Source organism: Dysidea avara, chromosome 11, assembly GCF_963678975.1.
Source record: "Dysidea avara chromosome 11, odDysAvar1.4, whole genome shotgun sequence".
Taxonomy (NCBI): domain Eukaryota; kingdom Metazoa; phylum Porifera; class Demospongiae; order Dictyoceratida; family Dysideidae; genus Dysidea; species Dysidea avara.
In genome coordinates, this window is record NC_089282.1 from 481,963 (window position 1) to 506,663 (window position 24,701).

Consider the following 24,701-nt stretch of genomic DNA (forward strand, 5'->3'; position numbering starts at 1 on the left):
CCTACCATCACAGCCATTTCTTGGCCGCCACTTTGGATTTCACATCTTTTTTCACCATGGCCTTTTTGGGGGCCGCACCTTTTTTACAGCTTGGCTGTTTTTGATTAGATTACTATAACAACACTAAAAAGAACTTTAAATACTTTGCAATAGACCTGGCTCCACCATTGTTAATCCAGGCGTGCGCCCACAGCCAGCCAAAAGGTCGGCTGTGGGCACACGCCTGGTTTACAGAAAATTTTAAAGAGTTTCATTATATACCTGAAAACCGTTGCTTAGCAATGATAATGTGATCTCAACTAACTTACCTGCGAGAAGTTAATGCATCTATATACTACTTTCACGTCTCACTTCAAAGGGAAGAGAAGGTGTATAAGTGGTATAATAGCACTGCTATCAGTGCTCAGGAATGCATTAACGAGAAATGGAGGTAGCATATACAAGTTATATCCCTCCTAGTAGTGATATAACTTGTATATACTACCTCCTGTTCTCATTAATGCATTCCAAGCATTCTCAGAAATCATTCGATTTCTTTGATGAAACCGTGTGACCTCCTCTGCTTTAATATAGCGACACTTCACAGGATCAGTAGTGGGTTTTAGTTTTGTAAAGTGAGCTAAAGCATAGATCATGGACTTGGGGAAGAAGATAGTTCATTGTTTTACTGAATGAAGAAGGTCACAGGTTAGTTTATATTGATCATGTTGCATTCAATAGTCACTTGGCGATGTCCAGACACTGGGTATAGCGCTTAATTGAATTGGCCATTAGTGTTAATAGTATTCACTACTTTAGTTTATTCATGGGTAGTAAAAGTAAGTACTTTAGTGCACTTGAATCGTCTTTATATTGCTGTTTTGACACCTGGCGCGATGTCACACACACGTAGTGACTGGGCGTGGCGCTTAATTGGCTAGGCCTATAACGCTGTAAACATATTCACTGCTTTAATTTATTCATGGCTAGTATAGTAAGTTTTTTTTTATTAACAATCAAATTATGATGAACAAGGTGTATACAAAATAAAAGCAAGTGGATCCTCGGACAACATGCGACCACACAACTGACTGGTAATTGGGTCAGCACGCGGGCATGGCAAGGAAAAGAAAGACTATTTACACACACACATACAGAAAAATTAATTACACACAAACATTAATTACAAAACAGATTTAGTAAATTTAAAAGCAGTCTGGGTTGACAGTTCATTCCTTAGAACTTCGACCAAAGAATATCTGCTGAGAAGCAGATATTGAGGCTCTGGCCATCTCATTCAAAAGTCCTCTAATACTAGCTTTAGACAAAGAGAATACTACTTTATAGTGCCCTTAAGCTTCATTATGAGCTGTTCAGCTCGTATTTGAGCTTCCTGTGTTTAATTGTGTACCCACAATCGAAGCGATCTGCATGGACGTGTACGTTTGGCCTCTCAGCAGCGCCTTGTCATTGCTCTTACGACGTTATCCACAATCGAAATTCACATGGTCCCATATAAATACAATCGCAAAGCATTCCCGCAGTTTCCATGCACACTTGCAGGTGAGTCACCCAAGTGGAATATAGAGTAAGTCATCAATAACTGGATGATCCTTTTCCCGGACACCTGTAGTTGCCAAATGGATAAACCAATCAGTTTAAAATTTGGAGCGTGTAAAGGTCTAGGCTAAAGTACTTTGAAAGTAAAATTTCAGCTTGAAGCAGCTAGGAATACGAAGCCAATATATCTGTCCAGAAAAGCAATCAATAACCGGACAAAGTGATCAATAATCCGGACAGTGGCCCTGAACTCAGTAACTACAGCTCCGATTTCCGCCAAACTCTAGGGCATGTAACATCAGACTATGGTCTTGTGTTGATAAAAATTTGGAGTCTCAGCTATGCTTGGTTTGGAAGATACAGCTCGTTGAAGTCAGCGTGTTTCGTGGACTACCATTTCCGGACACCGCTATTTTTTGGTTTTTGGGAAGCCAACGTATTTACAAGATCTCCACAGCCACTTAAATTATGGAAACAGTTGCTGTGAACATTGTGCTACTGCTGTTTGATCCAGGTGTAGTCCGTTTTGTCTGCAGCAACTCCTTACATGCCATTAACTAATGTTTTCGAACAGATGGGTCTAGTATACAGTGCATTAACATGCCCATGCAGCCCTAATCTCTGCATGTATGATGATTTTGAGACGTGTTTTTATAGTTAAATGATGTAAAGGGTACAATATGAAAAAACTTTCTTCAATTATCAAGGGTGCTAGCTAGTTTATCCCACCATTTAAGGCATTATAGTCAAAGTGCTCAACCTTTATACAGTGATACATCAATAACTGGACAATCTTTTTTTTGGACACCTGTAGTTGTCGAATGGCTGAACCGATCAGTCTGGTATTTGGGACGTTTAAGGTCTTATCTGAAGTACTTTAACATTCCAAATTATTGTGCATAATTTTGCAACCAAAGTCATTTGGAAGGAACCTGTGGAGAGCCAAAATCACACTAGATCACAATCAGGTATATAATCAATCAACCATTAAATATTATGGTCAAAGTATATACTTCAAATATGAAGTTGGCATCTCTAAAAAATCTCATTTTAGGTATTGTGTCTCACTCAGTCTGCAGCAAATATGCCAGCATAATAAATATGCTAATGTATTATGTGGATATTTCAAGATATTAACACCTTGAAATACTCTCTAATAGAGCGATCAGTGGAAAATGCTACACTCTAGAACAGTCCCTTTGGAGTTAAATGCCAGGGGCATATCTAGGATTTTTATAATGGGGTTTCCATCAGCAGGGCCGCCCACAGGGAGACTGGGGCATTTGCCCTGGGCCCCAGCCTGAAAGGGGCCCCAGGAGGCCCCATCAAGGGCCCCTTGAATACCTGTTTAAAAGATCGGTATACTCTAATAGAGCAGTCATATCTAGATACTCTAATAGAGCAGTCACAGTATTCTTCAGAGGAGCAGTGTAGCAAGCTTATAAATAAGGAGATATTGTTGGTGAGGGGTAGCTATTGTTAGCATGTAATGACTTTTTTTTTTTTTTGGTCTTTGACTTGCAGCTTGGGTGAAGTTGTGATTCAGGGTGGAAACCTCCTTGCCCCTGGGGCCCCACTTTAAATCTTTGCCCTGGGCCCCTTAATTTCTCAGGGAGGCCCTGTCCATCAGTAAAAATGTGGACAGCTATACAGCTTGTGTAATAATAAACTAAACTCAGTACTCAGCAATAATCAATAAGACAAATAGTACAGTACTATAACATATGCCTCTTTGTTTGAAAAAGCCATCCATCACTTGTTAGATGTTTCCATGGTAAAATTAAAATCCCACAATCGATTATAACAATACTCTAAATAAAGTGCATTTAGCTTGTATTACTGCTGTGAGTGATAGTGAGACTCACAGTGAAAGACTGATTTATAAAGGTATTTGTACTCTCTAATTAGGTAGTATTAATAACTGCACTCTTACTGAGGCAAGTTTAATATTTTATGAGTTTTTTGCTGTCAAAGGGGGTTTCCTGAAACCCCAGAAACCCCCCTCTATACACCCTTGAATGCCCTAATAGACCATTTCACTGATTAAAATGTTTCTGGATATTTGACTCTGGCTTAATTGCATCTCTTCCCTTCAAAGCATATTGTGTAAATGATGGTGTCATAGTTTGTAGTCAAATCATATACTATCTGCTTTTATTTATTAATGTCATTGTAAACTAACTACCTGTAGTGGCCAGCCATAGTTTTTCCTTATTCTGAGCAACTACAGTGCTCCCTCGATATTCAACCTCATCAGTATCAAGACATGTTCAGATAATCAAAAAGTTCGGATAGTCAAAGCCCATTCATTTATATACAGTCCAAATACTCTAATAGAACATCCATATTGGACAAAATACTTTAATAGAGTAATCTTTTCTACTGTTCGGATATCCAAGTGTTCGGATAATAGAGAATTGAATAATCGAGGGAGCGGTTTAGGTACTATAGAAGTTCCGACTTCATCGGTCTATCACTAAAACAGGGTTCAGCTGTACAGATGTCTACGCACCGAAATAAAATTATGAGAGCTAAATTAAGATCATCTTTATCATCTTTATCAAGATCATCTTCATAGCATGTATACTTCTTTGGTTATAATGGCATGTATACACATCAACTTAGGATATCCACCACGGTATGTACCTGTTCTTGTAAGTAGCTGTCTTTTCCTATCTTACAAAACAGTGGCTAAGTGACAGTGCTATACTCACTATAACTTAACAAAGAAGTTTGTCACTGAATTTTAGAAAATCACCTATAAGGGTGCATTTGACACACAAAATATTCAATGATTAAATAATAAGCTTCTTCATACAATCCACTTGTTATTGACATTAATTCTCAATTCCTTGAATTACAATTTAAATATTTTTAAAACTGGACCCTGCACTAAATTATTTCATGTGTGATGATTTTCTCATAAAGTGAGGTAAGAACTTCATATCAGGTAGTAAGTAAATTATAGACAAGCTTTTTAATTTAAATATTTTGTTGGAGAGTTTAGTGGCATCTTTATTAGGAATGATTTGAAGTACTGCTTAAAAGTAAATATCCAATTTAGTGCACACTTAAAAGGCAGATAAGCAGTTGGTGCAAAGATAATCAAAATGTAATAGTGCTGCACATGCTAAGTATTTGCATCAACTACAAGTTGCTGTAAGATCCTGTAATTGTGTCAAACTGAAAATATGATTTCCTGAATAGCAGTAGGTGTACATCTGCCATCTGAGACTATAGAGCCTTTCGTTTACGTGCAGACTGTAGTTATAAGTCAGTAGACTTTGATTAGTCCACTTCATTAAGGATTTTAGAGCTGCTATTGGTAATTGGTTCAAGTAATTGGTTGTTTGCTGTGGATAAAATACATGTACATTTGCTCTGTAGTCTTATATTAGGCAGAAACAAGATGCATTAAACAATAAGGCAACACACTGTGCAGAAATTTAATAAACACACAAGTTAATGCACTATAGGACAATCTGTTTGAAAGACAAGTGCACTATACAGATTTGAATTTTCTTCAATAATAAGCAGGCCGGGGTGTTAGTACATCCCATGCAGCATTTCAGTGACATTGTGATGTTCATACATCGATTAGGTGGCTATGGAGATCATGAAAATGCATCATTCCAAAGAATAGCAGTGTCCGGAAATAGTATATGAAACAAGTTAATTTTAGCGTGCTGTATCTCATTCTCATAGTTGAGACTCCAGACTTTCATCAACATACGACCATACACTGATGTTACATGCCCTAGGGTTTCAGGAAAATCAGAGTTTTTGTTACAGACTTCCCAAACGAATAAACTGATCAGTCTAAAATTTGGAGCGTATAAAGGTCTAGGCTAAAGTACTTCGAATATAAAATTTCAGCCCGAACACTTGAAGCAGCTAGGAATACGAAGCCAATATGTCTGTCTGGAAATGCAATCAATAACCGGACAAAGTGATCAATAATCCGGACAGTGGCCCTGAACTCAGTAACTACAGCTCCGATTTCCGCCAAACTCTAGGGCATGTAACATCAGACTATGGTCTTGTGTTGATAAAAATTTGGAGTCTCAGCTATATTTGGTATGGAAGATACGGCTCGTTGAAGTCAGCGTGTTTCGTGGACTACCATTTCCGGACACCGCTATTCTTTGGTTTTTGGGAAGCCAACGCATTTACAAGATCTCCACAGCCACTTAAATTATGGAAACAGTTGCTGTGAACATTGTGCTACTGCTGTTTGATCCAGGTATAGTCCGTTTTGTCCGCAGCAACTCCTTACATGCCATTAACTAATGTTTTCGAGCAGATGGGTCTAGTATACAGTGCATTAACATGCCCATGCAGCCCTAATCTCTGCATGTATGATGATTTTGAGACGTGTTTTTATAGTTAAATGATGTAAAGGGTACAATATGAAAAAACTTTCTTCAATTAGCAGGGGTGCTAGCTAGTTTATCCCACCATTTAAGGCATTATAGTCAAAGTGCTCAACCTCTATACAGTGATACATCAATAACTATGCAATCTTTCTCAGGACACCTGTATATAGCTGTTGTATGGCTGAACCAATCAGTCTGGTATTTGTTATTGTTATTAACACCAGCACTGAAGGTCTGACAGCAACATGTGCTGCAGCCTTAGGATTACCTAACCTAATTGCAAGGACTTAGACTTAGTGACTTATAGCTGAAAAGGTGTAACAGAAAAGGGGCCAAAGTAAGGAAAAAAAATCCCTCCAACCCCAGGATTTGAACTGCAGGTCACCCAATGTCTAGTCATTTGGACCGTACAAGGTCTTGGCTAAAGTACTTTGAATGTAGAATATCAGCCAGAACACATTTGAAGCAGCTAGCTGGGAAAATGAAGCACACATGTATAGAAAAACAACCAATAACTGGACAAAACAATCAGTGGCCCTCAACTACAGGTGTCCGGGAAAAGGATCGTCCGGTTATTGATGGCTTACTCTATCAGTTGTAACATGGGCACTTGTGATTTGCCTGAAATATACACACTTGCACTCGGGATGCGCGCTCATGCTTGTGCATATATTTCATGCAAATCACTCGTGTCCATGTTACAACTACTACGTACGACTTATGATTACTTTGATATATTGCTGATATTTTACCAACTGAAGACAATAATCACTGATAAAAGCAATCATTGGCTCCACCCTGAAAGACAAAGAATGATCCATTCAGAAGCTTCTCTACTTCAGAAGTGAGCTATATAGCTACAGTATATACCACTACACCTTTCTTGCTCTAGTACCTTCTATATATGAGCACATTAAACAAGTGAATAATTTAGCTACTAATAAAGCAAATAAATCAAGAAAATTAATATGCACCTATCAATGTCAAGCCCCACCTCCAGGGGCCCCATACATCTATTCGGGATTTGACATCTACATCTTGCCCCACCCGTGGGGCTGTTGACAGTGGCAGTTTACTGAACCAAAATTATTTTTATAGGTAAATCAAATCCCTTATAGAAACTCCTCTTTCAAGGTGGGAACATAGTGGAGCGCCAGTACTTGATACTAGACTTTGTCAGTTGCCCCACTCTACCCGGGGGTGGGGCATGACATCGATAGGTGCTGTGCAATACCAAAACAATATTTATTGCAGTCAAAAGTCCAGAGTGTGGCAAGGGATATTCTCGTAACTGTCATCACGGTCTTCAAAAACATCAATGTCATAAAATTCACTGACTCATGCGTACTCAGAAATCATTCTTCACGTTCCTAGAAATGAGAAAGACATCGTGAGATGGAACAAGCTGGGAATGCACATCATGTCATGTAGTGATTATATTATTACTCAGCTGCGGTTGTAAAGTGCAGCATGACTTTGAAACAACATCAAGTTTTGTGTAAGAAAAAAAGTTTTGTGTATTTTGTATAGCAAAGAGAAGGAGTACAAACCTTTCGAAGGTAATAAACACAAATACATTAACAGTAGGTGATGTAACCTAGTGTATATGCTATGTATTGGGGACTACCGACGGTGCACAAACCAGGAAAAATGTTAGAAAGACCCTAGGAAACTCAATGACACCTGTATTTTAAGAATTTAATTGCAATGCAAGTAACAGTACACTCACTATAAACTGGGACCACATGAGGTCAGGAGACATACTTACCTCTCCCCTAATATCAAATTTGCAGTAACAGTAAAGCTCAGCAAATGTATTCCTACAAAGAAGGTACTAAAATTTAGTCCATGTACATTATGTGCATACACACACACAGAGTTAGAAAGGAGAAGGGTCTGGTGACCGTAGTATATGGTACTTATGTGACTACCACTATAGTGGTAGAGTTAATAAAATTGCAGTGTACAGTAGCCAATCAAATTACAGTATCCAGTTTATATGACATAAATCATGTAGTTTGCACCATGAATAACAGAATAACCATGGAAACCAAATAGGAATGGTTGGGAACTACCTAATCTGAGGTACACCTGCCACCCTTCTCCGACTTATGTTGAGAAACATGAAGCTTCGTGCTTTCTTCATCAGGTTACAACAATCTGATCAAAATCACTTACACAATTTTACATTCCATTTGCACAAGTACCGTATATTACAGTCAACAGGTCCTTACTCTATGGGCATGCACTGCCAGACTATAACTGTAGGTTTCATTCAGTTAAGCCAAATTTGAATATGAGAATTAATATTATTAATGCTGTGCCTAGAGTCACGGCACCGTGACTGGACATTTTGCTGCTAAAGTTACGGTGCAGTCACCCAGAATTCACACTGAAGGTAAGTTTTTGTTGAGTTTGAGGCGAGCTAGGGTTGGCAGGAGTCTCTTATTCCCCGAGTATTCGACTTTAGGGCACACGCCTAGTAGTATGCCCCGAGCATTCAACTTTAGGGGACGCGCCTAGTAGTATGCCCCGAGCATTCGACTTTAGGGGATGCACCTTGTACTTTAGAGTTAGGGTTAGGGTAAGGGTTCGGGTAAGGGTTCAGGTTTAGTTTCTTCTTTACTGGTGTTATTTATATAGGCTTCTTCGTGAATGACATATTTAAGGTACAAACTAAGGGAGCAGGGTAGCTGGGACCGCAGTGATATAGTGGTAGGGTGCTGGGCTAGATAGAGTATGGGATGTCCTGGATTCGATCCTCGCTTTAACCAATTTTTTTTTCTTCGTTTTTTTAGGTTTTCTGTCTAAGTTTTTTTTTATTCACGTGATTGCTGTGACTCTAGGCACAGCCTATTATTAATGATCACACAAACAGCTATGATTTGCCATGAAAAGCAGTTTGTTATTATCCTTGCTATATATCTTATGCATCCGGTTAAGTGTAATAGCTTCTTTACAAGTGTTTCAGCATATTTTTAGTAATACAAACCCCATCCACCTTTGAATAGCACAAGACAACCACTCTACAGTAAATCTTACCACTCTAGAGCATCAGCTGTGAAACACATGTTACATTGGTCAGGGGACTTTCCCAGGCATTCATGCCAACAAGGCAGTTACAATGCAGTCGAATTTATAAATTCAGTAGTTAGCCTCATATTGGGGTAATATACAGTTATACACTAATTGGAGTGCTACTCCTATATATATAGGCAGAAGCACTGTAAAATAGCATACCCCTACGTACAATGATAGTCCTATATATATGGGTTGGGGCAGACATGGGGCCAAGTACATTTAAAAGTACTTAAGTAAAGTACAAGTACTTTTGAATTTTCCAAGTACAAGTACAAGTACTCCTGCAGCAATCAAGAGAGTACTTAAGTAAAGTACAAGTACATGTTGGAAGTACTTAAGTAAAGTACAAGTACATTTTGCTGTAGTAAAATATACGCTGTATTCAGTGTATTGTAGTATGTAAGTGTGCCAAGTGGGGTTGATACTTTCAGGTTTTTGTCAACCATTCTCTCTCTTAAACTCTTAGAATGCACTGACTTGAACAGCAGCATTGTTTTTGTTTGCCAGAATGCTATGACATCATTAAACATGGTAACATGATACATACTAAGGTTGGGGAAGGCAGTAGAAAAATCGCAAGAAGTTGTAAACTGCACCTTCATACAATTTTGTTATTCTCATTGTACACCCACTGTGTACAAACTATGTACAATGTTTGCAGTACTTACAAGTACTTTAAGTACTCAAGTACATACAAGTACTTAGTGAAGTACTTGAGTATAAGTACAAGTACATTGGGAAAATTAAGAAAGTATTTAAGTAAAGTACAAGTACTTTCTAATCTGTACTTAAGTGTACTTAAGTATAAGTACTCATGTACTTGGCCCCATGTCTGGGTTGGGGTATGCAAAATTGTTCTTATATTTGTTCTTATATATAGAAGAAATTTTGCATGGGGTACACAAAACTGTTCCTATATAAATAGGAGAACATTTGTATAGGGGTATGCAAAATTGTAAGAAATTTGTGCATCCTTGGACTAAATTGTTTATCATATTAAAAGATTTTGCATGAAATATGCAAAATACTTGTCCATATATAAGTTTATAATTATAGCAGGCAGTCCCTAATACATTTTCAGTTATTGGTTTTACAGCATAAGTGCTGACAGTCACCTGTTTAAAGATGTCACATATTCATACTCAAGACATGCACTTGTATAGGCAGTTGACTGAATCCACAGATAGCAAAACAACTTGCGCTATTTTTTTTCACTTTAAAAATTGTTAATTTTTTTGATTAAAACAAGTATCTAATCCAAAACAGCCAAGCTGTAAAAAAGAGTGTGGCCCTCAAAAAGGCTATGGTGAAAAAAGCTGTGAAATCCAAGGTGGCGGCCAAGAATTAGCTGTGATGGTAGGTTAATGGTAAAAATTTTAATAACAACAATTCAGGTAAATTTTGGGGTGCCGCTTGGTCTTGGCACAAAATTCACCTGAATTGTCGTTATTAAAATTTTTACCATTAGCCTACCATCACAGCCAATTGTTGGCCGCCACCTTGGATTTCACATCTTTTTTCACCATAGCCTTTTTGAAGGCCGCACTCTTTTTTTTACAGCTTGGCTGTTTTGGATTAGATTTCACTTCTCTTTGTATTTGTATACCCTAAAGCCAGCCTATGGCCAGCGTTTCTAGACCCAGTTTCTAGCTACTGTCAAAGAAATGATTTGAGCTTTTTTATTTGCTAGGTGTTATCTAGGCTTGCTATGCTCTCCAAACGTGCATAGTTATTAACAAATGTCTAGCTGTATTGCTTGCACAAGGTTGCTTTCTTCAAAACAGCATCGTTAAAAAATTGTTTTGAACGCACTACCATCTCCGACGAGAGAAGCCAGATCTTTCTCACCACATGGTGACACGGTTGGATGCTTACTTAGTCTATACTGCAAAGATGGAAAGAATCAAAGGATGTATGCTATCTGGCTGGTGATGTTGAAATATTTTATCGCCAATTTGGGACGTCGGCGATCTCTGCCACCAAAGCAGCTGCAGCTTCATGCCATCCGGTTTGATATATTTAAAGTGTAAGTGGTTAGTGTTGCAATTAACCCATAATTAGTAAAGTAGTTTCAATTACACAAGCAGTGGGTTGCATTATTTTTAGTAAAATCACCGTAATATTTCATCGTCACCAGCCAGATAGCATACAGTTTAGAATTCTTTTTAAACTTGCATTATAGACTGAGGGAACATCCAGTTGCATGAACATGCTGTGAGAAAGATCTCGCTTCTCTCGTGGTAGGAGCCAGAGCAACTCAAACACATTTTTTGTGATTTTGCAGACACAAAAACGAGCCATATTGTAAGCCACCCAGCTAGATGTTTATCCATTACTATGCGTGTTTGCACTGCACAACAACTTAAGATAACATACAGCTAATAAGAAAGTTCGACTCAGTCCTTTGCAAGAAGCTGCACTTACAATTCCATGTTTTTACTGCAAATCACAAAATCCGCGAAAATACGATGTGCCAATTTCTCAATCTAAAAGACTCGCGGCTTCTGATTTGTACTGGTTCAAATATCAGTACAACAAGCTAAGTATCCTGCAGTAGTAAAGAAATTGGGTTATTGAAAGTCGATTTTTTCATTGGGGACCCTAACAGTGATTTGTTTCTAGCTGATCTCTCTACAGGGTGATTTTTTTTGTAGCTGAACTCTCTACAGAATAATTTGCAATGTAGTAGAATTCTATAATGGAGTAAATAAATTAGCTGAATGCTCTATTAGGGTGACTGTTCTATTAGAGTATCTCGATCTCGCATTAGCTACATGGAGTTGGCTTTCGAATCATAACTCAGTGGTTTGTAATCTGATTCTTCTGTACTACTGCAAGGACTTTCTATGAAGATTATTCCAGCTATACGCCGATTTTCAGCTCATTGCTCTAAGCGGCTTGCCTAGTAGGCGTAAAAACTAATACTTTTTTTATAAAAATCGATTGCGTAATTGCGACACAGGTTGGGTTTTGTGTCATATCTCCATGGTCTTTATCTCGATTCCTTTCAAACCACCTAAGGACACTCCTATGATGGTTACTCCATCTACATGGCAATTTTCAACTCATTCCATGAAGCGGTTTACCCTGTAGGCATGACAACAAATCGATCTTGTTTTACGCGAATAATCGGTCATAACTCCTGAACCATTCATCGAATTTGCACCAAATGTGATACTATGATTTGCCTTTGGACTCCCTAAGCTTTCTGTGTGCCAAATTTCAAGGCGATCAGAGTACACGTTTGCGTTTTATAGCAATTTTTGCAAGTGTGCAAAAAGACGAAGAAAAAAAAAATGAAGAAATTTTTGCAGCTCATATCTCGGAAATGGCAGGAGCGATTTCCTTCAAATTTGGAATGTAGACTCCCCTAGCTGGCGGGCAACTCTGTAGCAAATTTGGTTCCAATCGGATAAGGGATACCCGAGATACAAAGGTGTGAAAATGATACTTTCTTTCTTCCTGTCAATATACCCACGGTGTGGCGCGCCGGCTTCTTGAGCCGCACGACACTATCGTGTGTCTTGATATAGAACAAGCGATAAATAATGGCATGTATATATAGTTCGGTGAGAAAATCTCTACATTGGCATGTTAATTATATATAACAATTATTTTGACTGATGTTGTTCCGCAAAGGTGATTTTCTTCGTGCAAGATGTCTATAGGATGATTTTTAAAAATGGTTTTCTTGACAGTGTGTGTCATTTGGGGTGATCCATACTGTATAGTTGAGATGAGATCCCTCTATTATTAACTCTTGTTCAAACTATAAAACAGTTTAGAAGATACTTCTGTGCGTAATATGTTGTTAAAAGTGGTTTGTTTAACAAGCACTTCCTTAGCAGTGCATAGCAACGTAATTGAAGATTTATGAAAATTTCAAGAATTACGAAATCTGAGAATTACAATAAATTATGGATTATTGCACAACATAATAAAAATAGTAATACATAGTTTGTTAATTCCAGATGAGTTAGCTAGCTGCATGGCACCTGGTTTTTAGAAGTAGCACAACATCAACTTGTTTTTACGGCTTTACAACACAAGTGCTGAAGGTCTGTAGGACACCTGGTCCTACAGCCTGTTTAAAGTTATTATAGAAAGTGTGTTTGAAAAGGTGGAGAAAGGAGAAAAAATCCATGACTGGACCTGGGAGGCCTCAAACCTGCAGCCATCCGATTAACGCTCAAACGCTTACAGGAGTCTGCCAGGTGGTCAGAATGTTTTCTCCTTGTCAATTTCAAGTATATATCCATAGGAACTCTAGAGAGTGACTTATTATCTCAAAGTAATGTAAAGACTAATGAGATATGGCAGGCAGTAATTGGCATGGTAATAAGCTAGAGCCAATAATATGCTTTTATAATAGCTTATTGCATGTGCTTTTAAGATCAAGCCCATTGAGGATTAAGTGCTTGAGAGCTGAGTGTTTTATTAGAGTATAACAGTATTTCCTGACTGCTGTGTTATGACTACTCTATTAGAGTATCTTGATCTATGTTTGTGCTCATTATTTTTTTAAAGTAATCCTTATTATAGTATACAAAGTAATCCTTATTATAGTATACAAAGTACTTTCCGAATGGCTCAGGGCATGTAATGCCTGCATGCTATTAGGAATTACATGAGGAAGGTGAAGTTGAAATATCAATATGTAAGGAGCATAATTACACACTATTACAGCAATTCGAAGTGTTCACGTGACAAAATAATCAAAATTAAGTCATTTCCGGAATCTGGAGTATATAAACTGCCACGTGTTCGTCCAGACCAGCTCTTTGTAGTTATCAGCTTGAACATGACTGATCCACACTCTTGGCATGGGTGCCCTAAAGGTTGTGCATATGTGCTGGAAAAGAATTAACAATATAATGAAGCTATGCATAGATACATTTGTGGAGGGTACATAGGGGGGGACATATTGATATTTCAACTTCACCTTCCTCATGTAATTCCTAATAGCATGCAGGCATTACATGCCCTGAGCCATTCGGAAATTACATTTCGGAAGGCTCCGTTTCCATATCAATATGTAAGTTTGAAGTCCCCTCTGATGACAGGATAGCTCGTCCGTATGTGGACTGGCTCTTGTCACCAGCTGGTAGTCTGTGGTAGAACTTCCGAAAGGTACTCTCAGATGACCAATCTGCTGCCTGTAGGATGTCAGAGATGGTAACACCAGAGCAAGCTGCTTTTGAAGCTGCTGCTCCTCTCACCGAATGGGCCTTGAATATGCCCGTATCTATACCCGCTTCTTGTAAGCAATTCTTCAGCCATCTAGCAATCGTACTGCTGGAGACTGGGTCATGCTTTCCAATCCAGGAAAGAAATAGAGTGGTTTTCCCACTGTCCTTGCCTGAGATAGGGGCACGGAACTCTTGAGTTCTCTTCTCGTATGCCTGAATCGTGACAACTGGGCAGATGAGTGGTTCGTCTGGAAATCTGGGATAAAAGAAATCCGCTAGGGGTTTTGATGGTCTGCTTTGTTTTGACAAGTGTTGGGGTTTAAAGACTACGCCCTCAGCAGTGAAGGACCGGCTTCTGATGTCTAACTTACTCAAATCCACTGACCTTGAAGGCCTAGTCAATGCCAGGAGCATTGTTGTTTTTAGAGTAAGTGAGCGAAGCGTAAGTGCCTCATTAGTACCCAATTGTTTCAGGTACCTTAATACCACTCCATTGTCCAATATCCCAGAAAGTAGAATATCTTGGCTGGGGGGTCTCTCATTGAATACTCCCTTGAGTAACCTGGTGATCAGGGGGTGCTGCCCCACCGGTTGGCCATCCACCTCGGCATGGACAGATGAAATTGCTGAACGGTAGGCATTGAGGGAACGGTATTGGTATCCCTTCTCATACAAGTTGGCTAAAAAATTGGCAACATCCTCTACAGGTCCAACAAGGGGATTCCTATCCCATTGATGACACCAATCTGTCCATTTGGTAAACAATGAATTGTAGTTGGATTGCGTTTTTGACCTCCAGGAGGACAAGAGGAGGTCTGAAGCTTGTGAAGAAATTCCCCGTGATTCAAAGGATTCCCTGAGATGGGCCATGCAACTAAGTCTGGAACTCCCTGACTCATTATGAATTCCTGGTCTGATGGGAGCATAACCAGATCCTCTACTGAGGGTAGTAGCCGCGGGTAATCCTCCAGGAGTCCCAGGATGGTTGGGAACCATGGTTGAGTACTCCAAAGGGGGGTGATCATGATCAATCTGACCTTCTGATGATTCACCTGTGACAGGCATCGAGGTATCAGACACCATGGGGGGTTGGCATATCCCTGCGTCATTGACCAAACCTGGCTGAAGGCATCTGTCCCCTCTGCCTCTGGGTCTGGTCTCCAGCTGAAATACCTCGGTAACTGTCTTGTGAGGCGGGAAGCGAATAGGTCTATCCCGCAAGGCCCCATCTGGGACTGGATTCTGCTGAATATATTGGGGTTCAGCATCCAGTCGCACCTGTCCCTCACAGTTCTGGACTCCTGATCTGCTGCTGTATTTTGTACCCCTGGGAGATGTTCTGCCGCTAGGTATAAATTCCGTTGCAGAGTTCATTCCCATATGGTCACTGCTAGATTGCAGAGTGGTTGGGAGTGAGTCCCGCCCATCCTGTTTATGTAGGACACCGCAGTTATGTTGTCCAACTTCAGTTGTATAGTTATGCCGGACTTCTCCTTCGTAAAGCACTGGATTGCTAGGAATGCTGCAAGGAGCTCCAGGTAATTGATGTGGTTCAGGGACTCTGCCTTTGACCACTGTCCCCCTGTCCGGGTTTCCCCTTGGCGTGCTCCCCAACCCATGTTGGAGGCATCGGACTCGATGGTCATGGATGGCCTGCGAGGTCGTAGGGGTGATACCATCAGGGAACTCCTGTCTAGTGATATCCACCACTGTAGGTCCCTCTCGGCTTCCAGGGTGAGCTGGAGTTTGACGTTGAACCTGGACATCCTGTTCACTAGGGATTGATCCTCCCCAGTCACAGAATGTATCATATTCTGTAGGGCCCTGTAGTGCAGGGGTGCTTGCCAGATGGCTCTTGCTGAGGCTGAGGCCTTCCCGACGAATCTGGCCAGGTCTCTTATTGAGACTACCTGCCGGTTGATGAGGGTTCGAGCATCCTGCTGTATCTTCCTCATCTTTTCGGGAGGGAAGGCTAAGTGTAAGGAAGCCGAGTTCACTAGGAATCCCAGGAACTCTATCTCCTGTTGGGGAGTGAGCTGAGATTTCTCCCTGTTGACCATCAGGCCCAGGGCCTGGAAGATTTGGCACACAGAGGGAATGAGCAATATGAGTTGTTCCCTGGATTGGTGCATAATTAAGATATCGTCTAGACATATAATCAGACGAATTCCCAACTGCCGTAGCATCCCCACCACTGGTTTCATTATTTTTGTGAATACCCGGGGAGCTGATGTCAGCCCGAATGGGAGACACACAAATTGGTACAACTTGTGTTCCTATCGGAATTGAAGGAGGCCTTGGTGCTCCTTGTGAATTGGGACCTGAAGGTATGGACCTGAAGGTATGCATCCTTCAGGTCCAGTTTCACCATCCAGTCCATCGGCTGGATTAGGTCTGGGAGAATGCGGAGGCCCTCCATCTTGAAGTGCTCTGTCTTCACAAAGTTGTTGAGGCCCTTGAGGTTTATCACTGGCCTCTGTCCCCCCCCTTTCTTCTCCACCAAGAAGATTTGGGATACAAAGCCGAGCTGGAAGGGCTGGACTTCTATTATGGCACCTTTGGCCCGAAGTTCCTTGACCTCCTGGGATATCTTCTCCCGCTCCTCTTGGGAGCAATGGGTCTCCTGGCTGGGCCGCCCCTGGTATGGAGGCTGGGAAAGCTCTAGTTTGTACCCTGCTATCGCATTTAAGACCCATCGGTCTTGTGTTATCTGTTCCCAATTGGGAACATAGTGAGCGAGTCTCCCTGCCAGACTGGGACTGCTTATTTGCAAGTCCATCTGGCCTATCAACACATTTATGTGATGTGCCTGTGAACCCTGTGGTGTTAACGTGAGGGTAGGGTTGACAATATTTATTAAAGTTGTTGTTAAAGGTGTTGACGACGTACTGCTTATAGTTGTTAGTCATTTCTTTGCCTCTGCTGGCGCCGAACTGTTTGGTCTCTTCTTGTATTTTCCAGGGCCGAAGTTGTTCTGTCGGCTGCCCCCGTAGCCCTGGTGTTGTTTGCGGGAGTAGCCTCCGTGAAAACCCGTCTTCCCCCTGGAGGTTGGTTGGTACACAGCCTTTCGCAGGGCCGCTGCTGACTCCAGCTTGCTCTTGGCCTTCTGAGCAAAGTCCTCTCCAAATAGGTAGGGTGCAGCATCCTCAAAGTCCTGGTCGTTCATCAGCTTCTTCAGCTGGGGATTGAAATGTTGCAGCAGGTGTTGTCTTCGTTGGGAGGACTGATGATGTGAGGCATCCCCCATTAACATCAGTGAGGCTTGGACCATTGGGATTACCTCGGAGAGTGTCAGGTTATCCTCGCCAGCTCTTTCCAGGATGGCTGCTAGGGGTCCAACTGCCTCCAGCCACATTTCCTGTGACCTATAGGCCACCTTATCTTGTTTGAGGGCCTCTGAGGAGAGCGTACCCTCCACCACCGGGCCCAGCATTGGACACCTGGTCCATCTTGAATCAGGCTGGCCGTATTTGGCCGCCTTTGCCTTCCGGGTCGCGTACTCCATCTTAGACTTGAAGGTGGCCTCGAAGAAGGCTTCGCCCTCTTCAGAGAGTGCAAACCTCGCTTTCCTATCGGGAAGTTCAAGGTCCGGTTCGGGGTCGCTATCGCTGCCCTCTGAACCACCATTGTCCTGCTCGATGCGAGCGATTGGCTGATCATCGGCGCCATCGCGATCGCGAGGCCTTTTGCGGGGTTGGCGTTCTCCATTGCTGGCCTTCAGGTCGGCGACCTCCTGTTGAAGCGTCGAAACAGCGGTTAACAGTTCCTTCAGGAGCGTTTCTTGCGTTTTCTCGCCAGGATCAGTCATGGCTTGACTAGTTGAGCGCGGAGATGAAAGTCGAAGTGCTGTCGCAGCAATATAAAAAGCCGGTCTGGACGAACACGTGGCAGTTTATATACTCCGGATTCCGGAAATGACTTAATTTTGATTATTTTGTCACGTGAACACTTCGAATTGCTGTAATAGTGTGTAATTATGCTCATTACATATTGATATGGAAACGGAGCCTTCCGAAATGTAATCCTTATTATAGTATATTTGTCTTAGCATAATTATACGATCACTAATAATACAAATACTCATAAACCCATCTAATAAACATCTTTCCAAGGTATTATCACTGGAGTTATGCTAAAAGTTATGCAACAAGGACCCGGATCAGCATTGGAGGTGTCAAGATCGAGATACTCTAATAGAGCAGTCAGCTAACTACTCTAATAGAACATTCACTGGAAGCATAAAAATTGGTTCTGTTATGGGATTTTTCCAAATCTGACTTCGTCTATACATACAATGAAGTTCATTGGTCTGTTTAAAAGGTTTGATTCATCTACTTGTGTAGTTATTACTGGTACTGGTATACTTAATTCGGGTACACAATTTCCATTGAAAATGCTCTCAGATTCAATTTCGTATCATTCAAATTTTCAAAATTTTCCACTTTCAACACTATTATTCTAACATGCACCTACAGTTGTGTAATTGTGAGAGGATGCATCATGTGCTTGGTTTTCTGTACCTACCCAAACCTTTCCGTTAGCAAATGCTGCAGAGAGCCATACCTATAATCTAAAGGCAGCATATAAAATATCTACAGGCAGAAATATGAATTTTATGTGGAAATGTCTCCAAATTGCAGTACAGTGGAACCTCCCTTAACGGTCACCTGAGTTGGGCGGTTATCTCAGCCTAATGGCCACATGACTACGGTCCTGATCAATTCTCAATCAGTTTGTACAGAAATAGTTTTCATTAAGTGGTTACCTCTATAACACATATAACAGCCAGCTTTAATTTAGTGGTCCCAACAGCACTTTATTATACAAAAGACGTCACACAAAGTGGCCACACAGCTACAGCCTACAGCCATTATGGTGCAGCTGCACTACTCCATACTTCTGTACTTGCTTCTGTAAGATATATACTTACAGTATAAATAAGCTCATGGCCACTCCATTCTTCCAGTGATTCTAATTAAAACTCACCTCATGATCTTGATTCCTGGATTTCCAATTGTGTAGTCATTAGTTCACCATCTTTACGATCTAAAAGGCTGAAGTTCTATAGTATAAGCCACTGCTTTCCCTTCACCCCGAGGAAGTCTAGTCAGCTCCATCAGCTGATAATGCTCCGTCTCCACCTACTGGCACAGCTGCCTAGCTTCGGCAGGCTCTTTTCTACTTTTAGTCTGTCAGTTACATAAGTGGTGCATGCATGTGTAACTAAACCTGAGCATATACATGTCCTTGGAACTTTTGTATAAAGGCCAAACCTTGGTTTGTTGTCTATGGCTGCTTTATGGAGGATATTGAGTTAGGCAGCCACCTCTCTATAAAGGCCAAATATTTCTGGCTTGAAGGTGACCGTTATAGACAGGTTCCACTGTATACTGTATAGGTATGGAAGGACTGGACTACTGGAATGAGCTGGTGTTTTTTTCTGGTTTTTTTTTGTTTTGTTTTTTTATTTTTATTATTCATTCCAGGGTAGCTACAGGGTTGTGCATATTGGTTGTGGTACTAATGAAAACTTATCCCTCCACTTTACCTTTGTATATACAAATCCAGCAGTTGATAAACACATTTGACATTATTTAAGATTTTAAATGTTTAATTCTATTTACTAATATTTTGAAACATAACAGCAAGAGTAAATAATAGTGGAGAAGCACTGCCAGACTATGCCAACATATCCAGCTGTCTCCACTACCTCTTGATAATAGGCTATACTGTGACAACATTTGAGGCTGCACCACCCTCAATTTTGTTTTTAATATCCAGATTGTTTGGTGCAATGGTGAGGTACCAGAGATCAAGAAGAGACACACTACAAGTGTAAAACCTGGACTAGAGATTCTGGACTCAATACCAAAATTATGTGTCTCACCATTATTTGTGCTAGTCTGGCAGCGTCTGCCCCTTCGCATGGAGAAGAAGGGGTGGGCACTGCCAGACTATGCCAGTGTATATATATGCAGTTGTCAACTGCTATACTACAAATTAATATCAAGTCACATAACCATTCCCTGTGAACGAGTGCATCGACAGACAGTGTTGGAACAGTTACCTTTTAAATGTAACTCATTATATATTACATATTATTAACAAATGAACTATTTAGTTACAGTTAAATATTACCCATATAATAAAGTAACTATAATAATTATTATATTACTTTGTGTCCACAGCCTTAAGCTGTCACATGTGAACCTACCACTCTATCACGTGACATGATTGTGTTGTTGGACAATGTGCAAATCTTGGTTATAAGCAAGAAGCTGGTGAATAAGCTTCATTCGGTAGGCTTCGTTACTTCGTAGTGGCTAGGCGTTTCTCAGTAGATTACTAACGAGATTAGTAACTTTGTTACTTAAAGTAATTATTACCTAATATTAGAATCGTTACAGTAATTTCATTACTTAGGTAACACGTTACATTTGCAAGTAAATAACTTGAGTTATATTACCTGTTTTTACAGCATATTTCGTTATATTACTTCGTAACCACAAAAGTAATAATTATGTAATGCGTTACTTATGTAACGCGTTACCCCCAACACTGTCAACAGAATATCACTCTTCACTATACTGCTTACATTTGGGGATCAAACATGAACATTAAGACATCCACTATCAATATAACATATACCAAATTTTCAAGATACATGATTTTCACAGATTAACAAATTTTAGGATTCTTGCAGTTCTATTTTCAAGGATCACACTCAGGTTACATAGCAAAGAGCCAAACTTGACAATCGTTTAGTTTGAGAAATTTCATGGACAGTCAAATAACTAATCTACAAAAATTGAAAATTTGTGCACTTTCAGCTTTAAAAGAGGTCATGCTATGTATAAGGTCTTAATGAAAATTTGGAGAAAATTAAGAAGGGAAAAAAGCCAGGGGGCTCATAAAACATATTGATATACTCTAATAGAACAGTCAAAATAATCATACAGTGTAAATTAACTTCACTAAGAGATTACGTATTGCTTATATTTATTTATGGTACAGGTGTGGTTTCTTTAACAAGTCATTCATTGTCACCATATAAAACCCGTGGTTTAGTTAAAAGATTACACAGTGTGGTTCCTTTAACAAGTCATTCATTGTCATCAAATAAAACTGGTGGTTTAGTTAAAATAACACTCCAGAGGAGATCTAGAGACATGGCAGGACTAAACACAATCGAAGCAAAAGTCGTCATCCTTGGTGCTCAGGGTAAGTAGAATTGTGTGTGTTACCTATTGCTTGTATAAATGTGAGTGTGTTTACGTTGTTCAAGAAAGAAGTTTTGGGTAGCAGAGTTTGTGGTAAAGTAAACCACAACAAAAATGAAGCTTTTGTCAGAGGAGGTTGGATGTGCTCTAAGCACCACCTAAATATTTTATTTCATGTGACCCACAATAGTTGCAACACAAAACTGAAAAATATTCATTGGGGCTTCAATGCAAGGCAGTGTATTTTATTTTGTAAGAGCACTTGGGTTTCTGGGTGAAAACAATAAAACAAATTTTGTGAAACTTATTTTCCTGGCACTTACAAGTCCCTCTGAATTGTTGTCTAGTTGAGGAGGTCAATCACGTGTCATTCATCTTGTGATCACAATAAAATACTGTACGTGCATATTGCTACCTTCTCAGCACAGCATATTGCTTTCCTAGCTAAGAAACAAACCTTACTACATAGTATCTTACTTGGGTGTATAATTGCATGCCATAGAGTTATGTTGCAGCCAGTATATTGCCTCTTCTCTGTAGAAGAACAATGAGTAGTAGTGTTTTGTTCGGCATGTGTTGCTGTATCCACAACAATAGCATAAAATGCTTGACTACAACTAAGCAACTAAATGAGATGTCTGTTTTACTAAGTTTCAGTTTAAGCTATCAACTACAATAGTGTTAAAAAGTTATGAGTAAGGTGGCAAAATCTTGGTAACCATGAGTGATATGTCCTGTGATGGTGATGTAAATGAAACCTGTCTAATCAGGTCACTGTGTAGTAAGGTCATTTGTCCATAGTAATAATTCCCAAATGTGTCATTAGTGCGCTAAGTGACCTGCTTACTCAGTATTGTTCAGAAATTTTTGATCCAAAGAAGGCACTGTAACAAATTGTTAATCATACTTTTGTTGTTTGTGTGTGCAGGAGTTGGAAAGACTTCCATCATGTTGCGACATGTTGGAAATTCATTCTCAAATCAGGTGAATTCGACAATTGGTGCATCCTTCTTTACATTCATAATGTAAGATGTTGTTACAATACACTTGTGTATATTATGGCTGTTGCATAATTGTATAGATTAGATTCCCTATTTGGAGAGCATAATTGTATTATATCTGAACACGCAGTTGTGCTAGTATCTGTATTGATCAACACATGCTGTTACGTGCGTACATACGTCAGATACACACACGCACGCACAATGTGTGCGCGCGCACGTTGCACGTTCAATGCCAGAGTAGGGATTTTCCCACATAGCCATGTTGTAATAGCTACTATCATTCATGTATCTTGTCTCACTATATCTTTTTATTGCTGAACCCTATACTCTTAATCGTGTTTTGTTTAACCCTTGTTGTAGCAAAGCTATGATGTATATTTACGTATGTAGTTGAAATGTGTTACCATAGCAATTTATTTGTAGGGATGTGGACAGTAGTACTAAAGTCAAAATTCAATTATGGGATACAGCCGGTCAAGAAAGGTATTGTTACCTGTTTTGTTTGGTGTTGAATTCTTTTTTCTGAAACATTCTTATTTATATCAATTTACGCACGCAACTGTTTTTTTTTCCTTCAGATTCCGGTCCATGGCTCCCATGTATTACCGTAAGGCTAATGCAGCCATTATCGTTTATGACATTACAAGCTCAAAATCTTTCGAACAAGCTAAAGATTGGGTGGATGGTAAGAGAGGACTTATACTGATTTGTTATGTATCTTCATGTCTGTTTCTCTTTCTTGTAACTTTAGAAATACACAAAAATATTGGAACTAATCTAGGTATGTTAACTGCAATCAATTTTGGTATTGTGTTGGTTATTGTTTTCTTGATCACAGCGTTATGCATTGTTGGCAACAAGATTGACTTACCAGAAGACATGAGGAAGGTTTCTACTGAGAAGGGAAGAAAATATGCTAATTCACTTGGAGCGTTGTTTGCAGAAACATCAGCTGCTTGTGATGTTGGTATGGGGAATTACACACACACACACACACACACACACACACACACACACACACACACACACACACACACACACACACACACACACACACACACACACACACACACACACACACACACACACACACACACACACACACACACACGCACACACACACGCACACACGTGCGTGCTCCTGCTCATCACACACGCACTCAAACTGTTCATGTGAATACTATGAAGGGTACCTCTTTCTACAAATTTGATGATTTGACCGTGTACCAGACTAACTTAGATTTTACCAAGAGTTTGTAGTGTGAACTCTTGTCTATACTGTATTATAATTCCATCGTTTTAAAATTTAGTCCATTAGAACAGCAGGCTTAAACCCATCCTATTTTTTAAGGCTTTACAGCACAAGTGCTGAAGGTCTGTAGGACACCTGGTCTTACAGCCTGTTTGAAGTTGTTACCTAAAGTATCTTTGAAAAGGTGGAGAAAGGAGAAAAAATCCATGACTGAATCTGGGCAGCCTCGGACCTGCAGCCGCTCGGACGCTTACAGGAGTCTGCCAGGTGGTCAGGATGTTTTCTCCTTGTCAATTTCAAGTATATATCCATAGGAACTCTAGAGAGTGACTATTATCTCAAAGTACCCCATGTGGAACCAAATGGACATTTTATTTATTGAGGCTTTACAGCACATTAACAACACAAGTGCTGAAGGTCTGTTTTTTTTTCCTATACAACAATTTTCACATTTTTTAACCAGATGATAGATCACATCACCATGTTATCTCCTGCAGGTATTAAGAAGATGTTCACGAACACAGCAATGAAAGTTGTCGGTCTACATCAAGACGAGGACCACTCTAGCATCAACTCTCTCTCAACCTCCCAGTTCTCCAAAGGTAGATCATTGAGGCCACAACATGATCTACAACATTACATGTCTAACCCAACAGATCAGCACTCACAACCTACAGAACTTCCAAACATTAGATTAGGTCCCACACAAACTGACATTACTTCTCAAGAAAGTAGTAAGAAAAAAGAGGGATGGTGCTGTTGTAAAAGTTAATATATTTAACTACTCAGTAAACTGTGTGTGTAAATTTTGTTGTGACAATATTTATTAGTACTAACCTATTAATAGCACAGTTACCACGACTAAATAAGGCTGATAATAATAGGCTGGTAGAGTAGAAAATGGTTATGGTAAAGACTTCACAGAAGTTTCAGAGGAGATTGGACGCGCTTCAAAATATATTTTAATGATTCATTTAATAATAATAATTAAGGCTTCTTTAACATAGTCATTATGGTTTTTCACTTAGCAATTATGCAGA

At 39.9% G+C, this 24,701-nt stretch overlaps 1 protein-coding gene across 2 annotated transcripts in view; it reads left to right on the forward strand.

Moving 5' to 3' along the window:
* Positions 1–24,501, forward strand: part of LOC136238208 (uncharacterized) — a 35,426-nt gene extending 10,925 nt beyond the window's left edge. For both annotated transcript variants that reach the window (XM_066028558.1, XM_066028559.1), the window contains exons 9-16: positions 21,200–21,406; positions 22,334–22,430; positions 22,833–22,892; positions 22,988–23,094; positions 23,161–23,190; positions 23,248–23,376; positions 24,159–24,263; positions 24,318–24,501. In XM_066028558.1, coding sequence (XP_065884630.1) covers positions 21,200–21,406; positions 22,334–22,430; positions 22,833–22,892; positions 22,988–23,094; positions 23,161–23,190; positions 23,248–23,376; positions 24,159–24,263; positions 24,318–24,433 — 851 coding nt within the window. In that variant the 3' untranslated portion in view covers positions 24,434–24,501. The remainder of the gene's footprint in view (positions 1–21,199; positions 21,407–22,333; positions 22,431–22,832; positions 22,893–22,987; positions 23,095–23,160; positions 23,191–23,247; positions 23,377–24,158; positions 24,264–24,317) is intronic.
* The last annotated feature ends 200 nt before the right edge of the window (positions 24,502–24,701 follow it).